General features: G+C 39.3%; 2 protein-coding genes across 2 annotated transcripts; one reads left to right on the top strand and one right to left on the bottom strand.

Annotated features, from left to right (window-relative positions):
* Positions 1-615: 615 nt before the first annotated feature.
* Positions 616-16891, bottom strand: LOC143890366 (SCAR-like protein 2). The gene is made up of 9 exons (XM_077395008.1): positions 16535-16891; positions 14984-15147; positions 11405-11528; positions 11194-11326; positions 5991-6058; positions 3335-5816; positions 3159-3248; positions 1053-1163; positions 616-974 (listed from the first exon to the last, which is right to left on the bottom strand). The coding sequence occupies exons 1-9, from the start codon at positions 16687-16689 to the stop codon at positions 921-923; spliced, it is 3381 nt and encodes a 1126-aa protein (XP_077251123.1). The 5' UTR covers positions 16690-16891; the 3' UTR covers positions 616-920.
* A 5280-nt stretch (positions 16892-22171) lies between these two features.
* LOC143889274 (epidermis-specific secreted glycoprotein EP1-like) lies at positions 22172-24747 on the top strand. Its single transcript, XM_077393455.1, has 3 exons — positions 22172-22537; positions 23274-23938; positions 24209-24747. Exons 1-3 carry the CDS (start codon positions 22285-22287, stop codon positions 24617-24619), a joined length of 1329 nt encoding a protein of 442 aa, XP_077249570.1. The 5' UTR covers positions 22172-22284; the 3' UTR covers positions 24620-24747.
* Positions 24748-25468: the final 721 nt, after the last annotated feature.

Below are 25468 nucleotides of genomic sequence, written 5' to 3'. Positions count from 1 at the left end.
ACGGCTGGTCTGCTTCTTCTCGTCTCTCATCTACAATTTTGAAGAAATCCTGAATTCTTAAATCCGCGTATCCAAACGGCCCTTAAAGTCTCAATTTCACACGCGTGCCTTCCATATGCTCCTTGTAGAAACCCGGAAATTGCCTTTCACTGTTGATAGGAAAAGTGACTTTCAGTGATGAGAACCGTTCATTTGTTTCCCCTCACCGTAGAGAGGCCTTCTATCCACGAATATTTTTTTTCATATGAAGATCCTAACCATTCATTTCATACTGTGTAAAATCATGGCTCAACATATGAATGATTTGGGTCAAAATAATTGCACTTGTACATTTACCCCCACCATTTCGCTTAGGCTACAATTTTCAATGTAAAACGATAAGGGGCGTAAAAATTGAGAAGGTTAAGAGGAGAACCAGGGAATACTTTACGCCGGCACTATTTTCACCTATGTCTGCGCATGGTAAACTAGAGGGTAAATTAAGGGGTAAAAACTCCAAAGTTGAAAAACCACGGCTTTCAAATTGTTTCAACGAGGTGAGAAAATGATTTACGTCCAGAAACTTTCTCACGAGCAAACACGGTTTAAATTAACAGTTGAACGAAGCACACAGTTGTTCATAACATTGCTCATTTTCTCGGGCGTTATATGTAAAAAATCGCCTGCACTTCAAAGGTTTTTATACAGCCTACTTTGAATAAAAATAATAATGGAACACTAAAAAACACAAGAATATCCCTACAAATATAATTTTTTTTGAAAAGGTCCCTACAAATATAATTACATGGAAGGAACTGAGATTATGCACATATATAACAAAGCAATTTCAGATTATGACCATTCTTACCAGATGAAGATTCAATAGGGAGGCAGAGGTCTGATGCGTGGATGGAGTCCTTGTGATTATGGCTTCATGGGAATCAACCATCACTCCAGTTCTCATCATCGCCTTCCTCGTCGCTACCCACAAAAGCCTGAAAGTAACTTAAATGAGATTCAGGGCAACGGGATAATACAAAGGCAATAAGGAAAAGATATAGGATGCACAAAACCTGGCGGATTGCATTCGCCTTCTCCAAGATTGCAGCAACCTTTATGTTTGTAGTTGTTGGCCCAGGCATGAGGCCTGGCCTTGCTGTTACCGTGCGTTTCAGACTAAAGGACTGGAAGTTCAAGCAGAAGAGTAAGAATAGAACATCACAGAAATAAAATTTTACCATTACAGTGCAAACATTTTCACAGAAATAAAATTTTACCATTACAGTGCAAACATTTTAACGCACTCCTCTAAATACTAACAAAAAGTGGATTAATCTCAGAACCACATGGCTGCCTGGATGGTTATTTTAAAGCTCCAGTAGTATAGATTCCCTCAGTGGTTCATGGAAAATGTGACCCATTAAGTCCCACAATATCTCTCATCCGAAAACTCAATTTAGGGACGCCATGAATGGATTATGGGTTTTATTTTTGAAATCCACCTTTTGCTGTGAATGATGGTTTCACTTAATTTCTTCAGAAGGATCATTATTCACAATGAATGGTGTTTTTCTTCCGAGTAACCATCATAAATCATCAAAGGTAATGGTAGTTTTCCAAAGACACCCACGATTCATGTTGTGGGTTTATTTTCAGAAAACCACCTTTTGCTATGAATGCTGGCTTTGTTTTATTTCTTCAGAAGGATCATCATTCACACTGAATGGTGTTTTTCTCCAGAGTAACCATCACAAATCATTAATGGTAATAGTGATTTTTCAAAGACGCCCAACCATTCACGTTGGGGTCGAAATTTCATTAGTTTTTCAGAAACTCACCATCAAAGTGATTTTTGTGATAGAAGAATCACCAAGTCAGAGAGGATGAGGAAAAACAAATGAAAGGTATGGTAAACCATAAGCAAGATAAGTGTTTGCATGCCCCTATCAATTCAATTTTGAGTCTTTTCCTCTTTCTCCTTTCAGATATTACTATTGACATTTGATATTGTGCGTCCTCTTTTATTTTTCCCTTGTTCAATTGGATAGGTTGAAGCAAAGGAAGATTCGGCTTGCTAACAAATGTGTAATGTGCAAGGAAGTAGAAGAGTTGGGCAATCACTTGTTTATTCACTGCAAGGTTGCATGGCACATTTGGGGCATGGTAGAGCACTGGTTCAGAATCTGCTGGGTGTTCATCAACAGCTTGGGGGTCTGATCAAGGAATGGAGCATCCATCGCCCAAGATATAAAAGGTTTAATCCTTTGGAAGCTGTCCCTTTCCTTAGTTTGGTGGTCTAGCAAGGAACCTGCCCACTTGTTAAGGTATAGAGTTACACTTGGTAAAATTATTTTCGGGATAAAAGAAGGTTGCTCTCTTGGTCGCTGATCAGAAAAGAAATTTGAGGGAGTTTCAGTCGATCAGATGAGAAAAAGTGGAAGGACATCTTGATGCTGAAGTAAAAAAACTGAATTTTGACGGGCATTCTATCGGAAACCTAGGTCTGACTGGCATTGGTGGTCTTTTGAGATGAAAGGGGCATTCTCTGGGCCTCCCAGGATTGACGATTCTCCTAGGACTGAGGCTTCTGTGCTGCTGACGGTTATTTGTATTTTCAGCTGCAATCAGAGGGATCTGGGAGGTTAACTATGGGTCGAAGAAGATTGACTGGTATGGCTGTCTTGCTTATATGATGATTGTTAAGTGTATATTTGTGCTTGCTCTAGCATTTCCTTAAGTATCATCTTAAAATCCAATCATTTTTCTGAAAGAATCTTAAAATCCGATCATTTGAATATGTTTGTGTGATTTTACATGAATTCCAATGAAATTTTCAATCAAAACCTAAACCAGAATTTAAAAGCTTGCTTGAGGGGAGTGAACGATGTTGTTGAATCTTTGGCTAACGATGGGGGAGGGAAGGGACTCTATTGTTGCCTCTGCGATGGCATCATATTTTTGTTTTTGTTCTCATTGCTGTTTCCTGGTCTATTTTTGTTTTTCTCAATAAAGTGTCATCCCCCCCCCCCCCCCCCCCCCCACAAAAAAAAAAAACAAAATTGTCTTTATCATGTTCAAGAAGAGGGGTCCACAACTAGATTATCCAAGTTCACTCCTAAGTGAAGAAGCTATTGAGATAAAACTGGAAAATGATCTTTGCAACAAAGATGGAAACTCACCTTGGTTCTGATTTGATGCAGAAAGTCTTCCCTTTCATCCAACTCCTTACCATTTGCAGGCTGATCTAGATCTCTGCGTCCATTTAGTTTCTGCTGATTGCACCACATAAATAGATTAGTTATCATAGTAGAAGACATCAGTAAACAATAGAAGCAAACAGAATTATCTGGATTACCGTGATCTCCTTAGAATGTGCAATGGTCTCCGTAAAATTGGGCTGCTTTGGTGTAGCTGGCTTGGGTTGCTGTGGAGTAGTGGATTCTAGAACTTGGAACTTATTAGACTGGTTGCTACTTTCAGAGAGAGTATATTGTTTATCTTCCTCTGTGGCAAAGGGGCCTTTCATTATCCTCCATTGAAGTGGAGGGAGTGGAGGTGGCAGTGCTAGTTCATGAGAACATTGCAATGCAGGATCCAGGAGATCTTTTGCCTTGGGATTACCTTTTGCTTCTTGTCGATTCACTGTAGAATTCATAGCATCCAAACTTGGAAGATCTAGTGAAGGGACAATGTCAAAGGATTTTATTCCATTTTCAGCATTTGAACTTCCTAATTCGCAGGCTGGATGGATGTTGAGATGACTTATTCCCTCAAGCTCCAAAGGGCTAGAGATAGAGGCACTTGATGACACTCTACGTAGGGCATCATATATCTCTTGGTCCTTGCTTCCAGTGGTTTCGCTGGATTCCCACTGCTCAGAGTTCGACTCTGAATGAGGACTAAGAGGATCCTCTGACATATATGGAGATGATTTACAGAATGTGTCATCGTCAGATTCAGAACCGATATCCTGCACTGGAATTGCAGGCTCGGGAAGCAACTGGAAAGAAGGAAATATGACATCTTGAATACTTTCATGAAAATGATGTCTATCAGGAAATTGTAGTTTCAGCAGGGAAGTCTCAAAACCATCTATTGGGTGGAAAGAGATTTTCATATGTTGCAAAGGTGGAGAAGAATGACCAGTATAATAAGCCCTGGAAGATAGAAAATTTTTGGGTGGTCCAAGTCCAAGTTGTTCATTGGGGGTTGGCTCACGAGAAGTCTGAAATCCTTCTCCAATTTTCCCTTTCAGTTCAGCTCGGTGAGGCCACTCCTGCAACTTCATAGAGTCAGTACTCTCGATGCTAGATGGTTCAGATGTGTTACTGTGGACATGGGCTGCTTTCCTCCGGAGACCATTTCCAAGAAATCTATGGCCAAGATCAGAGATACTCAATGGGGACTCAATGTTATTTCGGCCAGGTTCACTGGATTGGACATCAATATTATGATCAATTGGCTGAACCAAGTTACCAGTTCTACCAATTGATTGGTCAGGAGGCACTTGACTGAGATCAGAGGAGTTGGCAACAGGTGATCCATTTCTATCTTCCACAGGGCTTGAGTTGTGTTCTCCGTCTTCAACAGGCCTAGCCAGTGCACCTGAATTTCCAACAGATCCATCATGATGCAACTTGGCATTAACAGTATTACTTGAAAGATCACAATTGTTTGTAATAGTAGCAGGTGTAGGATTCTGAGATACAATGTTTGACACGCTAAAATCTGGAGGTTTTGATGGCTCAAGTCCTAACAGGGTGCCATTTGTCCAGAATCTAATGGAAGGGACATCAACAATTTCAGGAGATTCTTGAGATTTGCACGAGTTGATTTTAATCTTATTCCCATTCGAATTGAGAACACTAGAGTCAGATAATGGATCAACCCCAACTGACTCGGAACCAGTCATCCTTGACATGTCAAGGGGATTGTGACTTTCACACAAACCAGTGTTTACCGAACCGTTTGCTTTATAATCCATTGGAATGACCCGAGGTGGTTGTGCATCTGCCAAACTTTCTGAAAAGACAGAGTTGGAAAGGTTTGGGGTTATTTCTGTCTTCAATAAACTGTAAGACGCAATGGGAGGTTCCACAATAGAAGAATCTGAATTGTGAGCCGCAATCTCATGGATCGCACTAGTTGCAGATTCTACATCTTGATGCTTAAAATTGGAGCGCAATTCCACTTCCCGTTTGGTTTGGCACTCAGAATCTGTCTCAGTTTCCGATTCCATTGTGTTGAGTGCATCCATGTAATTGTCAGTCTCACTAGTGACCTCGTCAAACTGGTTAACACCAGAAAATGATTCTGGTATATTTTCAACATCAAACAAGATATCCTCTTGATCTACATTTCCAAGGATAGGAGCCTCCTGCTCCAAGTTAGAGGGGTTAAAGTTCAGCGGAAGAGACTCTGAGGTCTGGCCACAGTCCTCAAGAGTACCGTCACAAAGTTGGCTTGTAGGCTTCACTATTTCTGTTTTCTCATCCCAAGTAACAGGAGATGATCTAGGGGCACTTAGCCCTTGCAGTGATCCATCAGGCGTATTATCATCCACGCCTTCTCCATTTTGCTCATCAAGAAGACCAGAACCACGAGCAACACTATACAGCATCTTTAAATTAGGAGTGGAGAATTCATTGTGTTCTACTTCTTCAGGTCCAAAGGAAGAATTTACATCAAAAACACATTCAATGTAGCCTGATCTGGTTCCTAAATCAAAAGATGTGGATCGGCTTGCCAATTCAGATCTGGATCTTGGGTCAGATGTGGAGATAGTCTCTCTCGCAAAGCTTTGAGCATCGGTATCTGGAAAGGCGAACTGCTGTTTGCTGAATAGGATAACACCAAATTGTTAACTTCCAGGATCATAATATGGCAACATTTTTCCAAGTCAAATAATTCAAAATGAAATGCATGACTCTTCAACAATCACACAAATATTTTATTGCCATTTTCTTTCTTTTTTCCTTCAAATTGCAGGGCTAAATAAAAGAAGCTTATACCTGCTATGAGGACGTGATATAGATGCAGCATGTGAGACTTCTCCATTCCGCTGCCGTGATCGTTTTTTCTGTCCATTTAGAGATATGCACAAAAGTTCTTAAAGCCTCATTTTTCTGCTGCTTAGGGAAATCAGTGTCATATGCACCTCCAAGAACAAGGTTCATAAATTTAAGGGTTTATCCGGATCATAGACACATATTTAAAAGATAATATTTGAAAGTGGCCCCCCAAATGCATTTAGGAAGATAAATACAGATTACAGACTATGCTGTACTGATGGAACTGTTAAAATTCAAAATAGATTTCATTTTTTGGAACCCTTGCACCAAGGTACTGAACACCACTTGTAAAATCTTATGGCTGTCCACAGACTAATATACAAATGAGAGTGAAAGAGTCCAGTGGAGGCCAGACTAAAATCCATGTGACCAAGTGATCAAGTCAAATTACGTAGTACTCTGCTTCTTCAAGTTTTAAATGGTATCTACTTAAGTGTACATAAAAAAGGCCAGGCTAGGTTGGAAATGCTTAAGCTAGTTAGATCAAATCGCTCCTAAATAAAAATGATGGGTCCATCAATTTGTGTCAAATATTTGTATTTCACTGGAGGCGTATGCGGAAAATCAATGAAAAGCAAAGAAGAAATGGGAGCAAGAATATCAAAGGTTCAACCAATCTTATAAACAATGTCTAGTTACTAAATTATATCTATTTTGGTATAAAGACAAATATGTATCTTAAGAAAATGACATGTGGATGTTGAAGTTGAAATGACAATGATATTTTGGAACCAAGCTATTCTGGGGTGCTTGAGTACTTGGACATAAGATGTTTGATATTAACTTGTACAAAATCATAACCATCTCTGAATCCATGTTACACGGATTCTTTTGAATGGAAAATTATCCATGTCGGATTCCAATAATTTAGGATTCTTTGTGAAACTTCTACATTTTTTAATCTGTTTTTTACTATACAACTTTACAATTTCATCCTGATAATAAATTTCTATATAGAACAAACATTATATTTACTTAATCTATTTAAAATTTCTAAATATTTGTTGTTATAACATATAAACATATTATAGATAAATATAAAAAAGTTAAATTTTGAGAATTGATAAAAGTATTTTGTTAAATTCATGAATCTTTGTTTTTGAGGTTTGTTGAATCCGACACTTGATATCCATGTCCGATTCTGACACTCGTACCAATACTGATGCAGCATACAGCTGAATACTCTAAATCCGGATTTTGATGATATTAGCTACATGACCAAGCTCCTCTTGGGTTTCAGGGCACATTCTGGGACAATTAATGTTTTTGTTATGATTTGCAATGGCAGACATCAAGGTGAAGTTGATGCCACGGTGATGAAGCTGAACATTGTGCTATTATGGGCTCAGATCCATCTGCTTCAACATTTGGATTGATGGTGTCTCTTTCAACGCCTTTTGCAGGGTTATCAATCTTTCACACCACAATGGGTGCGCATAATTTTTGGTAAGATATATTACTTGTTAAGTGTTATAGTTTGACCCAAGGTTATACAGATCTCCCATATCCAAAAGTAAGCCAACACAACTGCTATGTGATGCGGATGAAAATCATAAAGATTGTTCCAGTCGTTGGCGTTGAACAAGTTTTTATATTTTAACTATTATTTTCGTCATTTTATTTGTAGCCTACTTTTTAGGCATCAAATCTCACTCTTTTGGTGTGTTTTTGGTATTATGAGAAAGGTTTTTCAATTACCTATTTAATGGGCCCAAGATCACATGATTTGGATGTGATTTGAGCAAGTTATGAATATTTTTAGGAAGGGGTATAGGTCAATTACGGGATTACTATTTTTGGTAAGTTTTTATCTTTATTTAGCTTTGCTTTAGATTCGATGAATGGTTGAGATTAATTCTTAACTTTAGGTTATCTTTTAGGGTTTCTTTTTCTTATAAATACATCTTATGAAAACAATGTAAGGGACTTTGAATATTGAATAGAATTGAGATTTTCTTTTGTGAGAGCTATTGTGGCTTGGACTTCTTCTTCTCTTCTCCTCTTGGTGGTTTGGAACCATCTTCTCTCATCTCCTCTCCTCTTGGTTTGGAAACATCTATTTCTTCAATCAAATCAGCACAAAGAAGGTTAGTAAAGCAAATTTTCTATTTTTTTCTTTGTTCTTGAACCCTAAAATACAAAAACCCAAAATCCATAGATCTCTCTCATTCTTCAAGATCTCGTTTTGAGACTTTGACAGATTATTTTTATGATTAAACCTTAGCCTAAACACCCAAGAACTATAACTTTAAACGCCTTTTGGCATAAATTGAGCCAATTTGACCCCGTTTTGCTACTGCCCGTAAAATAATCACGTGTTAATTCAGCCCTAGGTTACTCTTTTAAGTGTTTTCTACTATTCCATGTTAGCCCTAAATATTTCCTAAACCTTTATCCCATTAGGAGTGTAGGATCTTCCCTATTCTAGGTATTGTCCTGCATCACTATCTGTTAAGATGTCTCTTCTATTGATCTAGAAAAGATGTCTAATTGTTTGTCTTTTAGCCAGTTGGATGTTTTGTGTTTCTTTATCCGTTTTCAATTCACACTTAAAATGATTGATCAGGAAAATTGTTGACTTTAGTAGAAAGTTTTTTTTTTTTTTTTTTAAATGATCACTCGGTTAAATGAAAAAGAAAACAAAATTAGAAACAAAAGCAAGCAGAATAGACTCTACATTCCTAAGGCAGGACTGCACGGTAACCAAAGACAACCTTCTAGCTCCATCTTGGCCAATGAATCAGCCACTTTGTTTGCCTATCTTACTATGAGAAAGAAATGCCCATTTCTTTTCTTTTTTTTTGAATGGTGAAAATTTCATTAAAAAAACCAAGAAGGTCAAGACATGCACAAGGCAGCGGAGCTATATACAAAGAAATATACTAGGAAGGGATAACTAAGGAAGATCAAGGAGGAAGATAATCAAAAAGCTCTAGGGACTCCAGATGAACACCGCTCTTAGCCAACTTATCCGCCATCCCATTGGCTGATCTTCTAACACGATCGAAAGAGATATTATTAGCGCCACCCCCCCCACCCCCCCCCACCCCCCCAACACAACACACACACACACAAAATAATTTAATTCCATGGTAGGCAGCCCGCACTTCTGCCTCCCTTGAATCGGCTACCAATAGGTCTCGCAAAAGCCCACCTGACCACCCCTTCATCCCTCAATAACCCCCCGCCCCCAATTCCAGCTGGGCCCGGATTCGCAAGACTTGAGCCATCAAAGTTTAGTTTGAGAAAATCCTCAACCGGGAGCTCCCAAGCTTGAATGATGTTGGTGGGCTTATCAGCACTTGCACACACCAATCTCCAGCTATTCCACAAGTCAAAAGCAGATACAAAGGAAAAGCTAGGGAGAGATTGTGCCCCAAACACCAAAAGCGCCATCACCTTAGAAGCAAGATATGGGGCGCTTTTAACCACACCTTTGAAAATTTTGGCATTCCTTTCCTTCCACAAACCCAAACAATTGCTAAGAAGGAGATGTAATATTTTCCCTTTCCTCGTCCACAGAGGAAAAAACCAACACTCCAACGCCTGTGAAAAATACTCGGGAAATACCAAAGAAAAGTCAAACCTTTTTAGGATGCTGCTCCAAACTTCTCTAGCCACCTGACAATGAAGAAAAAGGTGATTAACCGATTCCCCATCTTCAATGCATAGTGCACAGTGATTAATGATCAACATCTTTCTCTCTCAAGAAATCCATCGTCTGAATGAGATTTTGACTAGCGGCCCAACCAAAAACTCCAATCCTAGGAGGGGCAGGAATGGAACAGATTCTGGCCATGGCAGGTGATGTAGGACAGAAAAGATGAAAACGATAGTACGGCTTGGCAAAAAACTCCCCAGAAGGATCCCACGTCTAGACCCTAACATCAGAACCATCTCATTTAATGTAACATCTATCTGGGAGCTTACTTAAATCAAAGATCTCGTAAACAATGCGGGCAAATTTCTACTCTAGGCCCCTTCTCTACTTCTCTTTGCCCACGAGTGCCCTTCAACCCAAAGGGCCTTAACCTAAGTTACCCTAAAAAAATACAAAGCACAGTTAAAGGGCCTTAACCTCGCCCACGTGGATTGATTTCTACCACTGAGCGGGCAGATCGGGGGTCCTTTGCAAAGTGTATATGGAAAAAACTTACGATAGAGTGGAATGGAGATGTCTTATGATAAGAATGGGGTTCAAAGTTGTTTGCAACAAATTTTTCATGCAAGAAAAGAAAATCACACACAAAACACATTGAGCTTAAATTTCTCTCTTACAAGAAGAGGTTTTATTTAATTGGTGGGGATGTACACTTTCCGCTTTAAAGATCGTTAATTACATATCTCAAATCAAGAAAACACATTCACAAATTGTAACATTACAAACACATCTGCTATGATCCTACTTGGGCTTTATGGGACATGAAAAACTGATTTAGGAAAAGGACGACAGGAAGTAAGCAAAAGGACAAGCAAGGAAGTTATTGTACTGACTACTGAGCTCAAATGTAATATTCTTAACAGAGACTATTTCCATGTGAGTCCTCTTTTTTAGTGTAATCCGTCGTATTAGTCATTAGTTTTATGTACTTTACAGTCACAAACCTTTTTTTTCTGATTAGTACTGTCCAAATCCATTTAATTCTTACAAATTCTCAAAGTAATAATTACTGTTGTTTTAGTGTTAAAATAAGAATTCAAAACATGAACCAAATATCTTTACTTCCAGTAACTTAATTTTTGTAATTGTATTGCAACGATAAACTAAATATTCCAAGTATTAGTTCTTGCATTTGCATAAAATAAGAAAATAGGAGGAAAAATAAGAATTCAAGTTGCGTTAAAAACTTAAAATATCTTCGAAGGCTAAGAACCCAATCATCATCTCATTGAGAACTATTATCTATATCTAGTCCAGTCCAAATCTTCTAAAAACACACAGATGCTTCACGAATGAGGTTAATGACTTGAACTTATAGCAATAGAGTTGAACTAAGTAGCTACCAATTTGCTATTTTCTTGAAATTTTATGACGCATTAAAAATTTAAACAGCACAAGTTCCAAAGTAGTTTGCTGAAACATACACGATAAGATAATAGCTAATCATAGACTTGTATCTTTCTTGCATAAGTGAGCCAGTACCTTGATTTTTTTAGCCTTTGGTTCTCTTTGAACTATCTCTTCTTTCGTTAATTCTGAGCTAGCCCATGCCATTTTAAAAAAGGATGGATCCGTGTATCGTTTTAAACAGGCACCGGCACCAGCAGCATCAAACCTGAAAGTAAAACACCGTCAGTTTTCAATATGCACACGTCATTTAGGATGAAAACCATAACTCCAATAGGAATCATACTTGTCAAGCAAGAATAAATGTGGTGGATCACGGCATTCTTCATAGGACTCCATAATGAATTGTGGCAAGTCACTGCGGCCGAGGTGATTTTGTTCGGTTTGAATCTCAGGATGCCAATCAGAACCTGAAAAACAACTTTTTTCTATCAAGGACAATCTAGATGGAATTATACATAAGGCAAAATTGATAAAGAGAGATAAAATTTCCTTCAATTCAACATCAAATAGTTTCACGTGTTAGCAATTACAACTATTGAAATCTTACACCACAAGATAGTGATGGCCTGCTCTCTAATTAGTTTTCATTACAAATTATGTCAGTCTTTAGTAGATTCTTAAATCAGTCATTGGCAATTGTAAATACATGGGAAACTATCGGCACCCAGCGCAAAGGAGACCACAAGAGTCCTCCACAACGGCGCCGAGCCAGTTGAGCACTGTGAAACAACCAATTACTCCAAAAGTTTAAGCTGTTGGAGATGGTGTTATTTAATCTTTTATACTTTAACACTCCCCCTCAAGGGGGGAGTGGCCCCTCTTTCTAGGGTTGGCCTACACGGGACACATGGGGCACTTCTTTAGGGTTGGCCATTACATGTGGATTTTTAATAACGAGGAGTTTTGAACCCAGGGCAATTGCTATGATACCATGTGAAACAACCAATTACACCAAAAGCTTAAGCTGTTGGAGATGGTGTTATTTAATCTTTTATACTTTAACAAGCACAATGGCGCGCAGCCAGCTTATTGCAATGAAGACCACAATAGGAAACCACAACAGCGCTCCTCCAGATGAGCGCAAGGCGCCCATCCAGCTGAGCGCAACCATTCCTCCAGTGAAATGGCTCGTCAACTGCTTATAACAGCTGAAACCTCCAGGAAATTATTCGATTGGATGATTCCGGCAACCGCCACACACCTAAATTGCTATAAATAGACTCAGGGCGTCCTCAAATTCAAAACATGCCATTTTGACTTTCGAATAGCACTGATGCGCTTGCTTTTCATGACGAAAATAAGGTTGATTATTGGCAATTACTTGGCAACCATTATTAGACGAGCTTCTTTAGATTTTTTTTTACTTAAAAGATAGAAAAAGGTGAAAAAATAATGTTCGTTAAAAATATGCTGTTCGTTATTGATTAAAAATTCATTTAATTGGTTTTATAGTTCCTTAACTCAGTTTACCTGGAGCAACTATTTGTCGCTTCGTAGAAAACATAAAATGAGTTTATCGGGCTCTAACCTAAAACAAATGGTATCTTCATCCTCTCTCCCGAGCGACCATCTCCTCATCCATCTCCTCCCGTCAAGCATCCTCCCTCTTCAAAGTCCCTTTCTCTAAATGTCTTGCTCGTGCACCCAGCACCTCGCAGTCCGTCCCACCTCGCACCATCAAACTCCTCCTCAAGTGGCTCAAGGCCATGGCTGCCCCATCAGGATTTCCTCCACTAGGGAAGGCTCTCTGTCCGTCATCTGTTTAGGTAAATCATTGTCTACCAAGTTTTCATTTTGGTTGGTATTGTCTACGAAGTAGTGAGACAGATAACAAATCAAAACTGCATATCCTTGTCTACCATGTTGTACAACATCTATTTTTCCACATCAGGCTCACGGTTATCCTCCTACTTTGTAACCTGCAACATCTTCATTGATCGAAACAACCATTGAGAGATTGACGATGCTTTTCATTTGAATCGCTTAACCAAAACTCATCGGGTCGTGGGTCACAGAGAGGCCCTCCAAGTACCCGCTTCACCTCCACTCCCGCTCCAAAGGTCTACACGGGCCTCTCTTCTTCTGCCGTCCCCTCGTAGGGCCAACATATGCATGACCTTCTCCTCGCACTTGGCTTCGAATGGGACGTTTATTCCCCAAACGCTTTCATATCTTTCTACTGTGGATGTGGTAATCTCGAAGTAGCTGTCCAGATGTTCGATGAAATTCCCCTCAAAAATACCCTTACATGGGTTTTCATCATTGTTGTTGCGTGCACAATGTTCTTGCACTCATGTCCGTGTCCTATTTCTCACATATGATGTTGCTTTCCTCTGGAGCAGACCCAACTCAGTGACGATGTCCACAATCCTCCACACCAATGCCTGTCTGAAAGATCGTCTTTGAAGTGGCAAGGAAGTACACACTCAAGTTATCAGATGAGAGTTTCAGGCAAAGGTGACGATGACAACGAGACCTTTCATGGAAAATACTTTGATACATGTATTTGGAGTCCACATGTCTCATTTATGCTGAGAAAATCTTCCAGCAAATGCTAATGGAGAAGAGAGATTTGGAGACTTGGATTACTATGATTTCTAGGTACACAAGATGCAAGCAGCGGAACCTTGCAATCGCAGTGTTCCGTTGTAACAGTTGTCTTTGTTGGATCAGTCCAAGGAAGCTCTATACCTAAGTGATTAAAGCATATCAGTTCCAAACATTGGAAGTAGAAACTCATCTCCAAACTATAAATCTATACATATGTTTTTCTTAATATTTCACATTCATCTCTTTAGCAAAGTGTTGGATTGTACCTAAAATAAGTGAAAAATGGGATAGTAACAAGTCACTCACCAAAGAAGTATTTCTTTTCATTGGGTTCATGGGTTGTAAGGGATCCAAAGAAGGCTTTGTTTGTTGCCTCGTATACTGATGTAATGTAAACAACCACAACAACTAAATGATTCGAAAATAAAAATTCATCATTGGAGTCTTGTAGAACCCCCCACCCACCCACCCAAAAAAAAAAAAATTCTTCGTAAAACCGCATTAGCACATGATGTGCAATTGAGTTGCATTACAAAAGCACAGATCTAGAACTCTCACTTTCTTTCACGTGATATGCAATTGAGCTGCATTACAGAAGCACAGATCTAGACCTTTCACTTTCTTTTGGAAGTGATATGAAGCGAGGGGATATCAACCACACTGACTCAAACCACTAAAGCTACAAGGATCATCATTATGGATCAATTATGAATCTTATATATATATATATATATATATATAGGTAAAAGGCACATAGACTGGTCATTTTCTTTTAAATGCAATTGAATTATATCAGATACTGTTTAAAGCATTCTGGTTACATTTGGATGCATTTAGAGAGGCCAACATTTGATTGGGTTGATCATATATCCCAAAACTTAAAAATTCAGAATTCATTTTTTTTTTGTCACCGCCAAACATCATTCTGCTCAGAAAAACGCCCGAACGAGATTCTGTTGCTAGGAGTACTATAAGAAAATGCTTTTAGATTCTCGATTCTATAATAAGAATCAAGAGAATGGTTGCCGAATGCAACCTAAGTTAACATTTTAAATTGGGTGATGATAAACATGCATCCCTAATTTACCAAGAATGCTCCGTTTTAGTGTTTTCTGACTTTTTGTTTAAAATGCCAGAAACCACAACAGGGGCATTCCATCTAAGACAAGGGGCTTCATTTGTCATCTTCCTCTAAATACCTTGCAGTGAATTTTGAAGTAGAAGAATTATTAAGTAAACCACATTCCAAATATAGGAAATACCTGCAGTGTACGCAAAATGTTAAACTACAGATTCCAAATATAGGAAATACCTGCAGTGTAAGCAAAATGTATGTGACTTGTTTGGGCCAGAACAGCCTTCTCAAGAGGGCGAAGTGCTGATTCTATGTGTTGTATACGGATTGTCATTTTACGGCCTCTGGAAGCAGTAGCGGTCACTTGTTCATGTAAGTCATGAAAAACCTCTGCTGCAAACCTATGATATCACCAAGAAGATGCCTCAGTAATGATAGTATATAGTCACAAAAAACATAGAAGTTGGAAATGACTAGAAAATTAGCAAGAAACAAATGGGAAAAAAAATTCATCGTTAACACTAAACACCTGGTAATTTCTTAGGAAGGATTTTTTGCAACAAATAAAAACTATCAGTCAGTAAAACCGGGGAAAAGGTCTACTACAAATGGTTTCATATTTTTCTGTGGAATATGCTACTATGAGTTTTGAAACTTTTCAATAATGTTAAAAGAGATATTGGTTGGCGATGAATTTGGTAGTGAGAATCAATGAACATTTTCAGCATTCAAAGTATCTGAGTTCGAAGACTGATATATCTAGTGAATTCAAATTACCCAGATCAAACTTCAAATAATATCAGTCATGGAAATGGACCAATTCTGAAGATTGGCTCTCGCCCAATTGATTATCTAGTTTGATATTTAATATAAACTTGCCGACCTTCGTTTCCTGACTAAAAAATGCAACAATTATGTTCATCCCACAGTCTCCAAGCAATAGTGAAAGGTGTCAAATTCTTTCTTGCACATTTTTCTGATTTTCCAGCTGTTGAGAGGACTGGACCAGGAATTAGTTAAAACCCAGTCAACACTGAAGCTTCTTAGATTTCTGTTTCCATATTCATAAGCGGATATCACATCGACACCTCTTAACACATTTGCCGGTTGGGCAATGATACCTGCACTCCCTTGTTTTAACGGTGGCACCCATTTTCATTATTACACTTCTCTAGTCAGCTATTAAAGGCTGTTACGTCTCTCAAAAATCTATCAACAGCCAATCAGAAAATGGCATGAATGAACTATGGGGTACCATTATCAAAACAAGGGAGTGTGGATATCATTTCCATTTCAGATATTGTGCTCCAAATCTGAACTTACGGAATCCTGCATCAACATGAACCTTAATCCACATTGCCAATCCAATCTCACCTTCACACCATCAATGAACAATTGAAAAACAAGAAAATTGAATAATACAACAACTACATAAAGACTAATAAATTAGGAATTTCACTAATACCAACTTTCCTAATCACTCTAGCTTACCTCTTCCAATCTACTTGCCTAATCTACCACCAAGACGATCCGACGGTGAGATCTCAACCCAATCCAACGGTGAGATCTCACATATTCTAACACAAACACAACCTACAATATTGCGAACTAATTTATTCTCCAGTAATTGATCCCAAAATCCCTAACAAAAGCTAAAATTCAGGAATTCAAGCTCAAATTCAATTACCAGAAGAAATTCTTGCAATATCCAATGCATTTAAACATCAACTAATATCAAAAAAAAAAACCCTAGGGCATAAACAAAACTACAAGAGAAGAAAAACTCACTCGGCTAGATCTCCTAACTGGCGCAAAATTCCGACGAGTCCGGCAACAGCGATTCCGTCCAGAATAGCATTCGGATCGTCCTTGTTTGCTGCCCGATAGAGGTCCGGATCGCCCAATCCGAACTCGTTTCGGACTTGGAATCGGATCAGAGGCATGATGGATTTTAATCCGAAACTATAGAAAGAAGAGAGCTTTGGAAAAGAAAAATCTGAAGAGGAAGAGAGCTCGGAACAAAGTATTCATGGCGAGAAAAATAGTATTATTTTATGGAGAGATTAGGTGAAATGATGTAAGCGGCTTAACTGCCGAACAGCACCCGGATCGAAGACGTTGCCCACCCCGCAAGGCACTCCTGCAATATCATTGCCGGAAAGATCTAAATTACTTAAATTCCCCTATATTTTAGAAGAATTACTTTCATGTCCTAACTAAGAGTCACTAGGGTGCAACTTGGCCACTTGGGCGGGCTCAACCAGAACCCGTCTGGTTCAACCCGGGGAAAAAGTCGGGTTGGGTTGAGGGCTTGGGCAACCCGACCCGAGTTCAACCCTGCATTTTAAATAATTTTTATATTTTTTAAGCTTAAGATCTCGGGTTGGGTTGGGTTCGGGCTTCCCTCAACCCAACCCGACCCGAGTTGCACCCCTGCAGAGACTGGCCGGAGAATAGAAAATTTTCTAGCGGAAATGACTGAAAGACAAATGAAGGTTTTGCCTCTGACAGTTTTATATGGTGTAAGACCTTGTGGTCCCGTATTTCTTAAAATGTAGTGTACGGACAACATCATAGGATGATCCAAACCGTCCATGTGATGATGGGCCACTATGTAAATAGGTAGTTCCCCAAAAATTATTTCCATAGGATGATCTTAACACTTTGATCTATAGAGGTTTCCAAAATTTGCAGTTCTTCTATAGATTGGAGGGTTGGGATCATTTTATAGGAATGATTTTGTGAGCACAACCTAATTACGTTGTGGGTCATCACATGGATGGTTTGGATCATCCTATAGAGCGGTCAGTACAGTACTCTTTGAAAAATAGGGGACTATGAGGGCTTACGCAGTATAAAAACTCGTTTTTAGATCCTATGTGAAATCAAGACCATTGATACGGAGGGGACCCACATGATCTTGGTATCATCCAAAACGGACATCCCTTGACTAAGGTAAATGACCACAAAAATCAATTAGCTTTTACCAAATAAACCCTATAATCACCATTTAAATTGCACTGAATCATAGGGTTAGGATCTTTCATGGGTACTTCAACCGTTTTCATTAGAATTGGTGGAAGGGGAGACCTAAGTCTTTACCTAAAAAGGGAGACGTGAGTGGCATACTGGCATCACCTTTTTTACACTGCTTTTGTTATAGAAAAATGAAATAATAGTGTCTTCCCGGCTTGTTTTTTTGGGAAGTATAGTTGACTAATGGTGATTTGGGTTCGTTGAATTAGAATAGCTTGAGTTGGTCTTGATTTAAAATAAAAAAAACAAAGTAAAATAGAGTTTCTGACCTTGCTTCACTCGATACTAGGTCCGTTCAGAGGTATGTTTTTTAAATAGGATAAATGATTCGGTGTTGGAACAACAATAGAAAAATAGCATTATTGGTGAACGGGCACTATTGGATCAGGATGAGGATCAGGTTCAGGTTCAGGTGAGGATGGATCTTGGGGTACTAATTGATCCACTTTTGATCGGATCCAATTATGTCAGTCTGTGGACCTATATCTGATACAGTCATGATTAGGGTGGCAACAGTTCGGTTTGACCCCCAAACTGAACCAAACCGAAATTTGAATCGGTTTGGTTCTACCGAACCGAAACCAAACTGAGATTTGAATTTTCGGTTCGGTTCGGCCAATTTCGCCTCCCCTTGCTCATAATCATTGGAAATCGGGGGCAACGGTTCGGTTTCGGTTCAGTTTGAAATTTGAATCGGTTTGGTAGAACCAAACTGAAATTTGAATCGGTTTGGTAAAACCAAACCGAAACCAAATTTTCGGTTCGGTTTCGGTTGGATTGCCACCCTAGTCATGATCCGTTATGAGTTTGTTCTTTTTGGACATGTTCCTTAGATCATACTTTTGTTTGAGGCATGATCCATTTTGATTTGGACCGTCCAGTAGATGTCATAGGTCCTACTTATGTTTTAAGGAGATAAGGGTTAGGGTTAAAAGAAAAAAGAGGGAAGAAACTCAAGAGAGAGAGAGAGAGAAGTGGAGAATGTCATTGAAACAAAATGTAGAAAACTAGAGGGAAATTATATCAGCGCTCCAATAATGTTTTGATAATTCCACTCCACTTCCCCGTCTTTTATTATGTAAAGGGGTTGTGAGAGCTTTTTGGGAACTATAGTAACCTTTTGACAGCCTTTTAAGTACTAAAAGACAAGAAAGTGGAGCGGAATTATCAAAACATTGGAGCGTTGATATCATTTCCCAAACTAAAATGTTATTTGTAATTTGAAAACTAAAATGTTGTCATTTTTAATATGTAGAAAGTACCTTTCACAAATAACAATGGCTACTACCATGTTTTGTTGAGAAATTATATGGTGGTACGTGTTTGATCCAGCAGCAGCCTCTTAAAAAAGTGAGCTGTTGTTCGATCAAATATTAAGGGCGGTACTGCTGGCACGGGACTAGTTGGTAGGGCACCATATAGAAACTCTGTTTTGATAATGGGATGAACTCATATTTAACCAGCGGCCAAAGGTTATTACGAATCCCAAAAAGCTCTAAGAAGCCACTTAAAATAGAGAACGCAAGACGAGTTCGCCCCATTTCAAAATCATGTTATTGCAAATGTTCGTAGCTACGGACAAAATGAACAAAAATATAAATGATATTTTTGTACGTTGGAATCCCTTGATTTGGAGTTAAAATTCTCCATCGGATTTTGTGGCTACTTCTGGATTACAATCAGATCACAGATAATTTGGATCTTAGCATACGGATCCAATAGACTTGGTTTGAACTCAGTCATTGTGCCCAAATCCTGTCCATTAACATTCGGATCTTTTGGATCCATGGGAACTATCTAGGCCCATTGACACCCCTAGATGGATCTACTTTCTCTTTTATTCTTGATTGTTTAGAAGTAAGTGGTATGAGATCAAGCAAAAGTATTTCCTTACTATACGAGTGGTACTTCATGGAGCCAATTCAACCCTTCTTTAATGATTCTAACCCTCCAATTTAAGGAAGTTACCATTAGACTCATTAGAAGTTGAGGAGTTGACTGCAACGAATATTCTAGATGAACACTTTGAGCACTATAATGACCATGAGGCTGATGAGATCACTTGGAGTGTTGATGGTGGGATGTTAGTTATTCAAGGTGCTATTAATACACCCAAAGTTGAAGAAAAGGCAGCTTTGTTGTGACATGATATTTTTCATATAAGATATGCATCGAAGGGCAAGATGTGCAATCTCATCACTGACAGTAGGAGTTGCGAGAACGTGGTAACACAACATGGTCGACAAGCTCAACCTCAAGACTTGAAAGAGGCCTACAACTTATAAGCTTGGATGGTTCAAGAAAAGGAAACAAGGTACTTGTTAATCAACACTTTTTCTATTGCTAAACAATATCAAGATGCTCAATAGTGTGATGTGATGCCAAAGAACCTCTTGGTTTTCGGACTGCATTAATTTGGGGTCACTAGATAACCATTGAATAAAAAAGCAATGATATGTATTCATCAAGAAAGCCTATACAACTTGGAGGGGTTAGAATTGTTCACATGGGTAGACTCGCAGAGGGATTCACAAAAGGCGTTTCACAAATGGTCTGTAGCATGTCAAACGAGCCACCTTGTGAATGATGGGAAAATCTGCTGAAAAGTAATCCTCTGCAAAATGCCTTTTGCGATGGGCGCTAGCAAATCCCTTCAGCAGAAGCTCAACACGACCAGACCCAATTACACCCTTACATAGCAAGTGGTCCCTATTTGTATTTTTGCACGCTCAAATTTTTATATGGGCATCCATCATATAACGACCTTTTTTCGGATTTAGAGGGACTAAAACATGATGACAACATCACTAGAGCCAATGACTGTCCTTCGCTAGTCGGATTATTGTTGAACCTACTTCGACTGAATTAATTTTCTATCCAATATTCCATGTGTAGCCTCTGTAGGACCCTGGCAATAGGTGGGCCTCAAATCCTGGAATACAAGACAATCCAGGATAAAGTCTTATCCAAGATAAACTATCCAGCATTCCAATGATCTCAAGGAGAAAAAGCAAATGCAGATTGTTTGGCGTCAATGCAGATGAGACAGTGATGAAAAGCTCTTAACAGTCTTCAGGTAGGAGTTTGATAGCATATAGCTTTAAATTGCATTTCATTGGCATGGAATTATCAAAAAGCTTTCTTAACCTTTTCAATGAAAGAGGTTGTCTAATGCAAAAGCGGTAATAGTTATATATTGCCACTCCAGACCAACGGATCCTATCACATAGAAGCAGAACAAGTGAGGCTCAATGTGTATATATTAGTAATGAGCCTAACTGCCTGGGTTGGGCCTCTGGCCCAATTGATTGAGGCTTAATCTGTATTTCAACCTTGAGGTCGTAGGTTCAATCTCAGTTTACCTACCGAAAAAAAAAGCCTAACTGCCACCCTTGTTTTAGCATTTTCCCGTCGATAGGCACACGTGCTCTCGCACGCATACATACATACTAGAAATAATAATATTTTTTCAAAAATCTTGTCCTAAGAGTTGTGATGCACATGTATACACTTGGCAACCTCATCTATATTCGCCTTTAGCCACTTATTCTAGAGGTGCAACTCGGATCGGTTTTTACTAAAAAACATCACAGGCTGGGTTGTGTTTTGAGTCGGGGTCAGGTTGAGGTGTTAGGTTGACCTGACCCACATCAAAACCCGATATTTAAAAAAAAAATTACTATTTTACTTTTTTTTTTAGAACATATCACCATAACCGAGTCGCCCCAACCCAACCCGACTCAACTCGACCCAAATTGGGAAATCGGGTCTGGTTCGGGTTGAGATATTAATTTTTCGGATTGGATTGGGATAGCCTTCATTGGGTTGAGAGCCGGTTCGGGTTGATGGTTTAGAGTTTTGGGTTGCACCTGTAACTCATACTCTGTGTCATATATCCGATGGGTATATATTGCTGCTGACTTCTAGAATTGGTAGTAAGTTGACTCCTTAACCAGGCCTGTTGCCAACATAAAGATCTAAAACAGGCAACACAATAATAAAAATGATGAAAACAAGACGAACACTGCAAAAATAATGATGAGGCAAGTCCTTAGGGATTTGCTGGGACCATCGCAGTAGGTGTTTCGCAAACCGGCTGTTGCATGAATGAGCAACCACATTGGATGAATTAAATGAATGAGACAAAATCAGAGCCTCTGTGGCTGCTCCTCATGCAACAGCCAGTCCGCAAAACGCCTTCTGGGATTGTCCCTAGCAAATACGTAAGTTAGTTTTTTGAACAAAATTTTTATTTTAATTTTTTCCCAATTCCAAATCCTGACTCTTCTTAAACCAGTGGGTGCTAGTCTGCTAGAGTTAACTGTATCATAATTCATTGGATTCAGGTTCCCCTACTTGGATAAGATAGTCAAAGTGATATCTTTCCTTGACCAACTTTTTTTCACTGAAAGAAGCTAAAACTTCCAGCCCTTTAAATATAGAAGAATGACATCCTCTTCTATCTACACATCTCATTTCTAGCTCAACAACAAGCCACCACCATGTCTACATCTCTTTCTCCTTCTTCAATCTCACACCACAATGCCATCTCCTTCCTTCTCTTCACTATCTTTGCCATTAGAGAGGCAATTGTTCCTCCATCCAAGACATTCAAATACATAAACCAGGGCGAATTCGGAGAGTACATCGTGGAACACGGCGCCAACTACCGCGTCTTGGATGTCTATACAGCCCCCTTTCAACTCTGCTTCTACAACAGCACACCCAATGCCTTCACCCTCGCCTTACGAATGGGTACTGTTGGATATTTTCTTTTCTAAAATACAAAAATGAGTTCTTTCTTCTTTTTTTTTTCGAAGTGACACTTCTTTTTGTGAAATGGTATTTTCATATCTTCTATAAAAGAAGGCTTAGTCTCTCATTTTGATAAGACTTTCTACATGTGGAAGGGTCTTGAACTCGAGATGCAACCCTTGTTCTTAGCCTAGTCATTGTATCTTATTTTTATGTAGTCACCTGCATAAGCGGGGAAATTAAGGGTGCGTTCGGCAACCATTATAAAATTTGTTTCCGCCTATTTTGTAGGTGCAAGAATGAGAGAAAATATGGGTGGTCCATCTCGGCCTGCTTAATTTGCTTTGATATATAATTATTGCCATTTCAAAAAAAAAAAAGAATGAGAGAAAATAGGGAAATCCCAAAATCTTGTTCGGCTCATCCAACCCATCACAAACCTATTTCTAATTTTTTTTTTTTCATTTTTGAGCGTTTTACACCCTAAAAGGATGGGATAGTGTGGAGTGACTCAGAGTCGCTTCCCAGATATCATCAATCCGTTTCTAGCATGGTTATTCAGCTAAGAATAAGAAGCCTTGCCGAACACACCCTAAAGTACGTATAAAAGAGAAAGCTTTTGCTTGCCTTGCCTACCCCTCATTTTTCTATCTCATTTCTAAGCCTCTGTTTGGTTCTTACTTCGATTATTTGTGTCTGCCATTTTGATCATTCACCATACCATTTGTCCCAACAGGTACACAGCGTTCTGAGTCAGTCCAGCATTGGGTTTGGGAAGCCAACCGTGCCAACCCAGTGCACGAAAACGCCACTCTCACATTCGGCCGTGATGGCAATCTAGTCCTCGCGGACCCAGATGGCCAGGTGGTTTGGCAGACTGGAACGGCTAACCAGGGTGTTGTTGGCTTTGAACTACTCCCCAATGGCAACATGGTCCTCCATGATCGCCGCCATAGATTGGTTTGGCAAAGCTTCGACCATCCAACAGATACCCTCTTAGTAGGCCAGGTTCTTCGTCAGGGTGGACCCAGTAAACTCGTGAGCCGTGCCTCCGATTCATATGGCTCCGAGGGTCCCTACAGCTTGGTTTTGGAGCCTAACAGACTTGCTCTGTATCTAAAGAACTCGAAATCATCGAAACCATTGCTCTATAATTCAGACTTGTTAGAGGTTTCAGAGGGTCCCTTGGCCAACGTAATCTTTTCAAGTGCTCCAGAGACACTGGAAGGCTATGCTTACGAGTTGAGGCTGGGATACACAGTAGCTAATTCTTCCATGTCCGGGACTTCAATTTTAAGTAGACCCAAATACAACACTACGTTATCGTTTCTTCGATTGGAAATGGACGGTAATGTGAAGATCTACACTTACAACAACAATGTCGATTGGGGCGCATGGGAGGTAATGTGAAACAACCAATTACTCCAAAAGCTTATAAGCTATTAGAGTTGTGTTATTTAATCATTTATACTTCAACACTCCCCCCTCACGTTTCGTACCTCTTTTCTTGGGTTTCTTGGGTTGACCATGCTCTTGGGATTTTTAATATCAAGGAGTTTTGAACCCAGGATCTGCCCTGAGGCAATTGCTCTATAAAATGTGAAACAACCAATTACTCCAGAAGCTTAAACTATTAGAGTTTGTGTTATTTAATCATTTATACTTTGACAGGTAACCTTCACCCTCTTCTCTAGAGATGGGACTGTGACTGAATGCAGATTGCCTTCAAGGTGTGGATCATTTGGGCTGTGTGAAGAAAACCAATGTGTGGCCTGCCCTAGACCTCAAGGCTTGTTGGAGTGGAGCACTCGTTGCTCTCCGCCGAACCTCCCGCCTTGTAAAGGCATGGCCAATGTAGATTACTACAAAGTGGCGGGAGCCGACCACTTTATGAACCCGGATGAAGAGGGACAAGGACCGATGAAACTGGTCCAATGCAGGGAGAAATGTAGCAAGGATTGTGAGTGTGTTGGTTTCTTTTACAGGGAGACTTCATCCAAGTGCTTGCTTGTTCCTGTCCTTAGCACTCTCATCAAAGTCTCTGATTCCTCTCACCTGGCTTTCATCAAGGTCTCTAAGTAGACCCTTACGTCTTTCTTTCTACCATGGAGTTGGGTTCTCTTTCTAAACTTCTCAATGTTTGCCCTAGAACATTGAGGGACTGAAATAATTAAATTATCACCTCAATAAAGTTAGGGCCCGTTTGGATACTTCATGCATTTGTATTTTGATTTGGATTTGAGTTTTGGAAACAAGACACATAAATCATCTTCATGATCATGTTTTGAGAGAGAGAGAGAGAGAGAGAGAGAGAGAGAGAGAGAGAGAGAGAGATGTCTCTCTTGCTCCTGCCGGAGCAACGTCGAGGAGCAGCGATGGTGTAGGAAGTTGCCACAAATATTGATTTCCAATAATGTCTCGTAGAACAGATTTGAAAATCAGAATTTTTGCACTGTTGTGGCTGATTTGAAAATCTAAGGATCTGATCCGGTTCAAAATATCAACCAAATCCAAATCTAAATCTTATTGGTATCCAAACGTGGCCTTATTCATTGTAATTCGATATTACAAAACCACGATGGAGAATATTACTTCCTTGTAGAAGAAAGTTGGAAGAGTTTCTACATTTGTAATTGGGATTTGCTAGTGTCCATTGCAAAAGGCATTTCATGGATGGTCTTAGGGGTGTAAACGGATCGAATTCGAATCGGATATGGCTATATTAGAATTCGATTACAGTATACACTATCCGAATTCGGATTCGGATTTGAATTTGACGGATATTTAATATCTATTACCGAATTCGTATCCGTCGGATATTGTTCGAATTCGGATATTATCCGTATCCGTTTATCCGGTAAATTCGAACATTTTACTGCAGCACTTTATCTTTCTTCTCCTTCTTACTCCTCGAATAAATTTTCCAAACCC

Source organism: Tasmannia lanceolata, unplaced genomic scaffold (genome assembly GCF_043159265.1).
Source record: "Tasmannia lanceolata isolate RefF3 unplaced genomic scaffold, GAP_Taslan_0.1 ptg000013l, whole genome shotgun sequence".
In the NCBI taxonomy this organism is placed as follows: Eukaryota; Viridiplantae; Streptophyta; class Magnoliopsida; order Canellales; family Winteraceae; genus Tasmannia; species Tasmannia lanceolata.
The sequence above is the reverse complement of the archived record's forward strand: the minus strand, read 5'-3'. Positions and strand labels throughout refer to the sequence as shown.

Bases quoted from the DNA above. Each gene is read 5' to 3' on its own strand.
- LOC143890366 (XM_077395008.1), bottom strand. From the start codon at position 16,689: ATGCCTCTGATCCGATTCCAAGTCCGAAACGAGTTCGGATTGGGCGAT. The intron at 11,529-14,983 runs GTATTTCCTATA...GTTGTTTTTCAG, and splicing joins ACATTTTGCTTACACTGCAG to GTTCTGATTGGCATCCTGAG. The intron at 1,164-3,158 runs GTGAGTTTCCAT...TTGAACTTCCAG, and splicing joins TGCATCAAATCAGAACCAAG to TCCTTTAGTCTGAAACGCAC.
- LOC143889274 (XM_077393455.1), top strand. From the start codon at position 22,285: ATGTCTACATCTCTTTCTCCTTCTTCAATCTCACACCACAATGCCATC. The intron at 22,538-23,273 runs GTACTGTTGGAT...TTGTCCCAACAG, and splicing joins CACCCTCGCCTTACGAATGG to GTACACAGCGTTCTGAGTCA. The intron at 23,939-24,208 runs GTAATGTGAAAC...ATACTTTGACAG, and splicing joins TCGATTGGGGCGCATGGGAG to GTAACCTTCACCCTCTTCTC.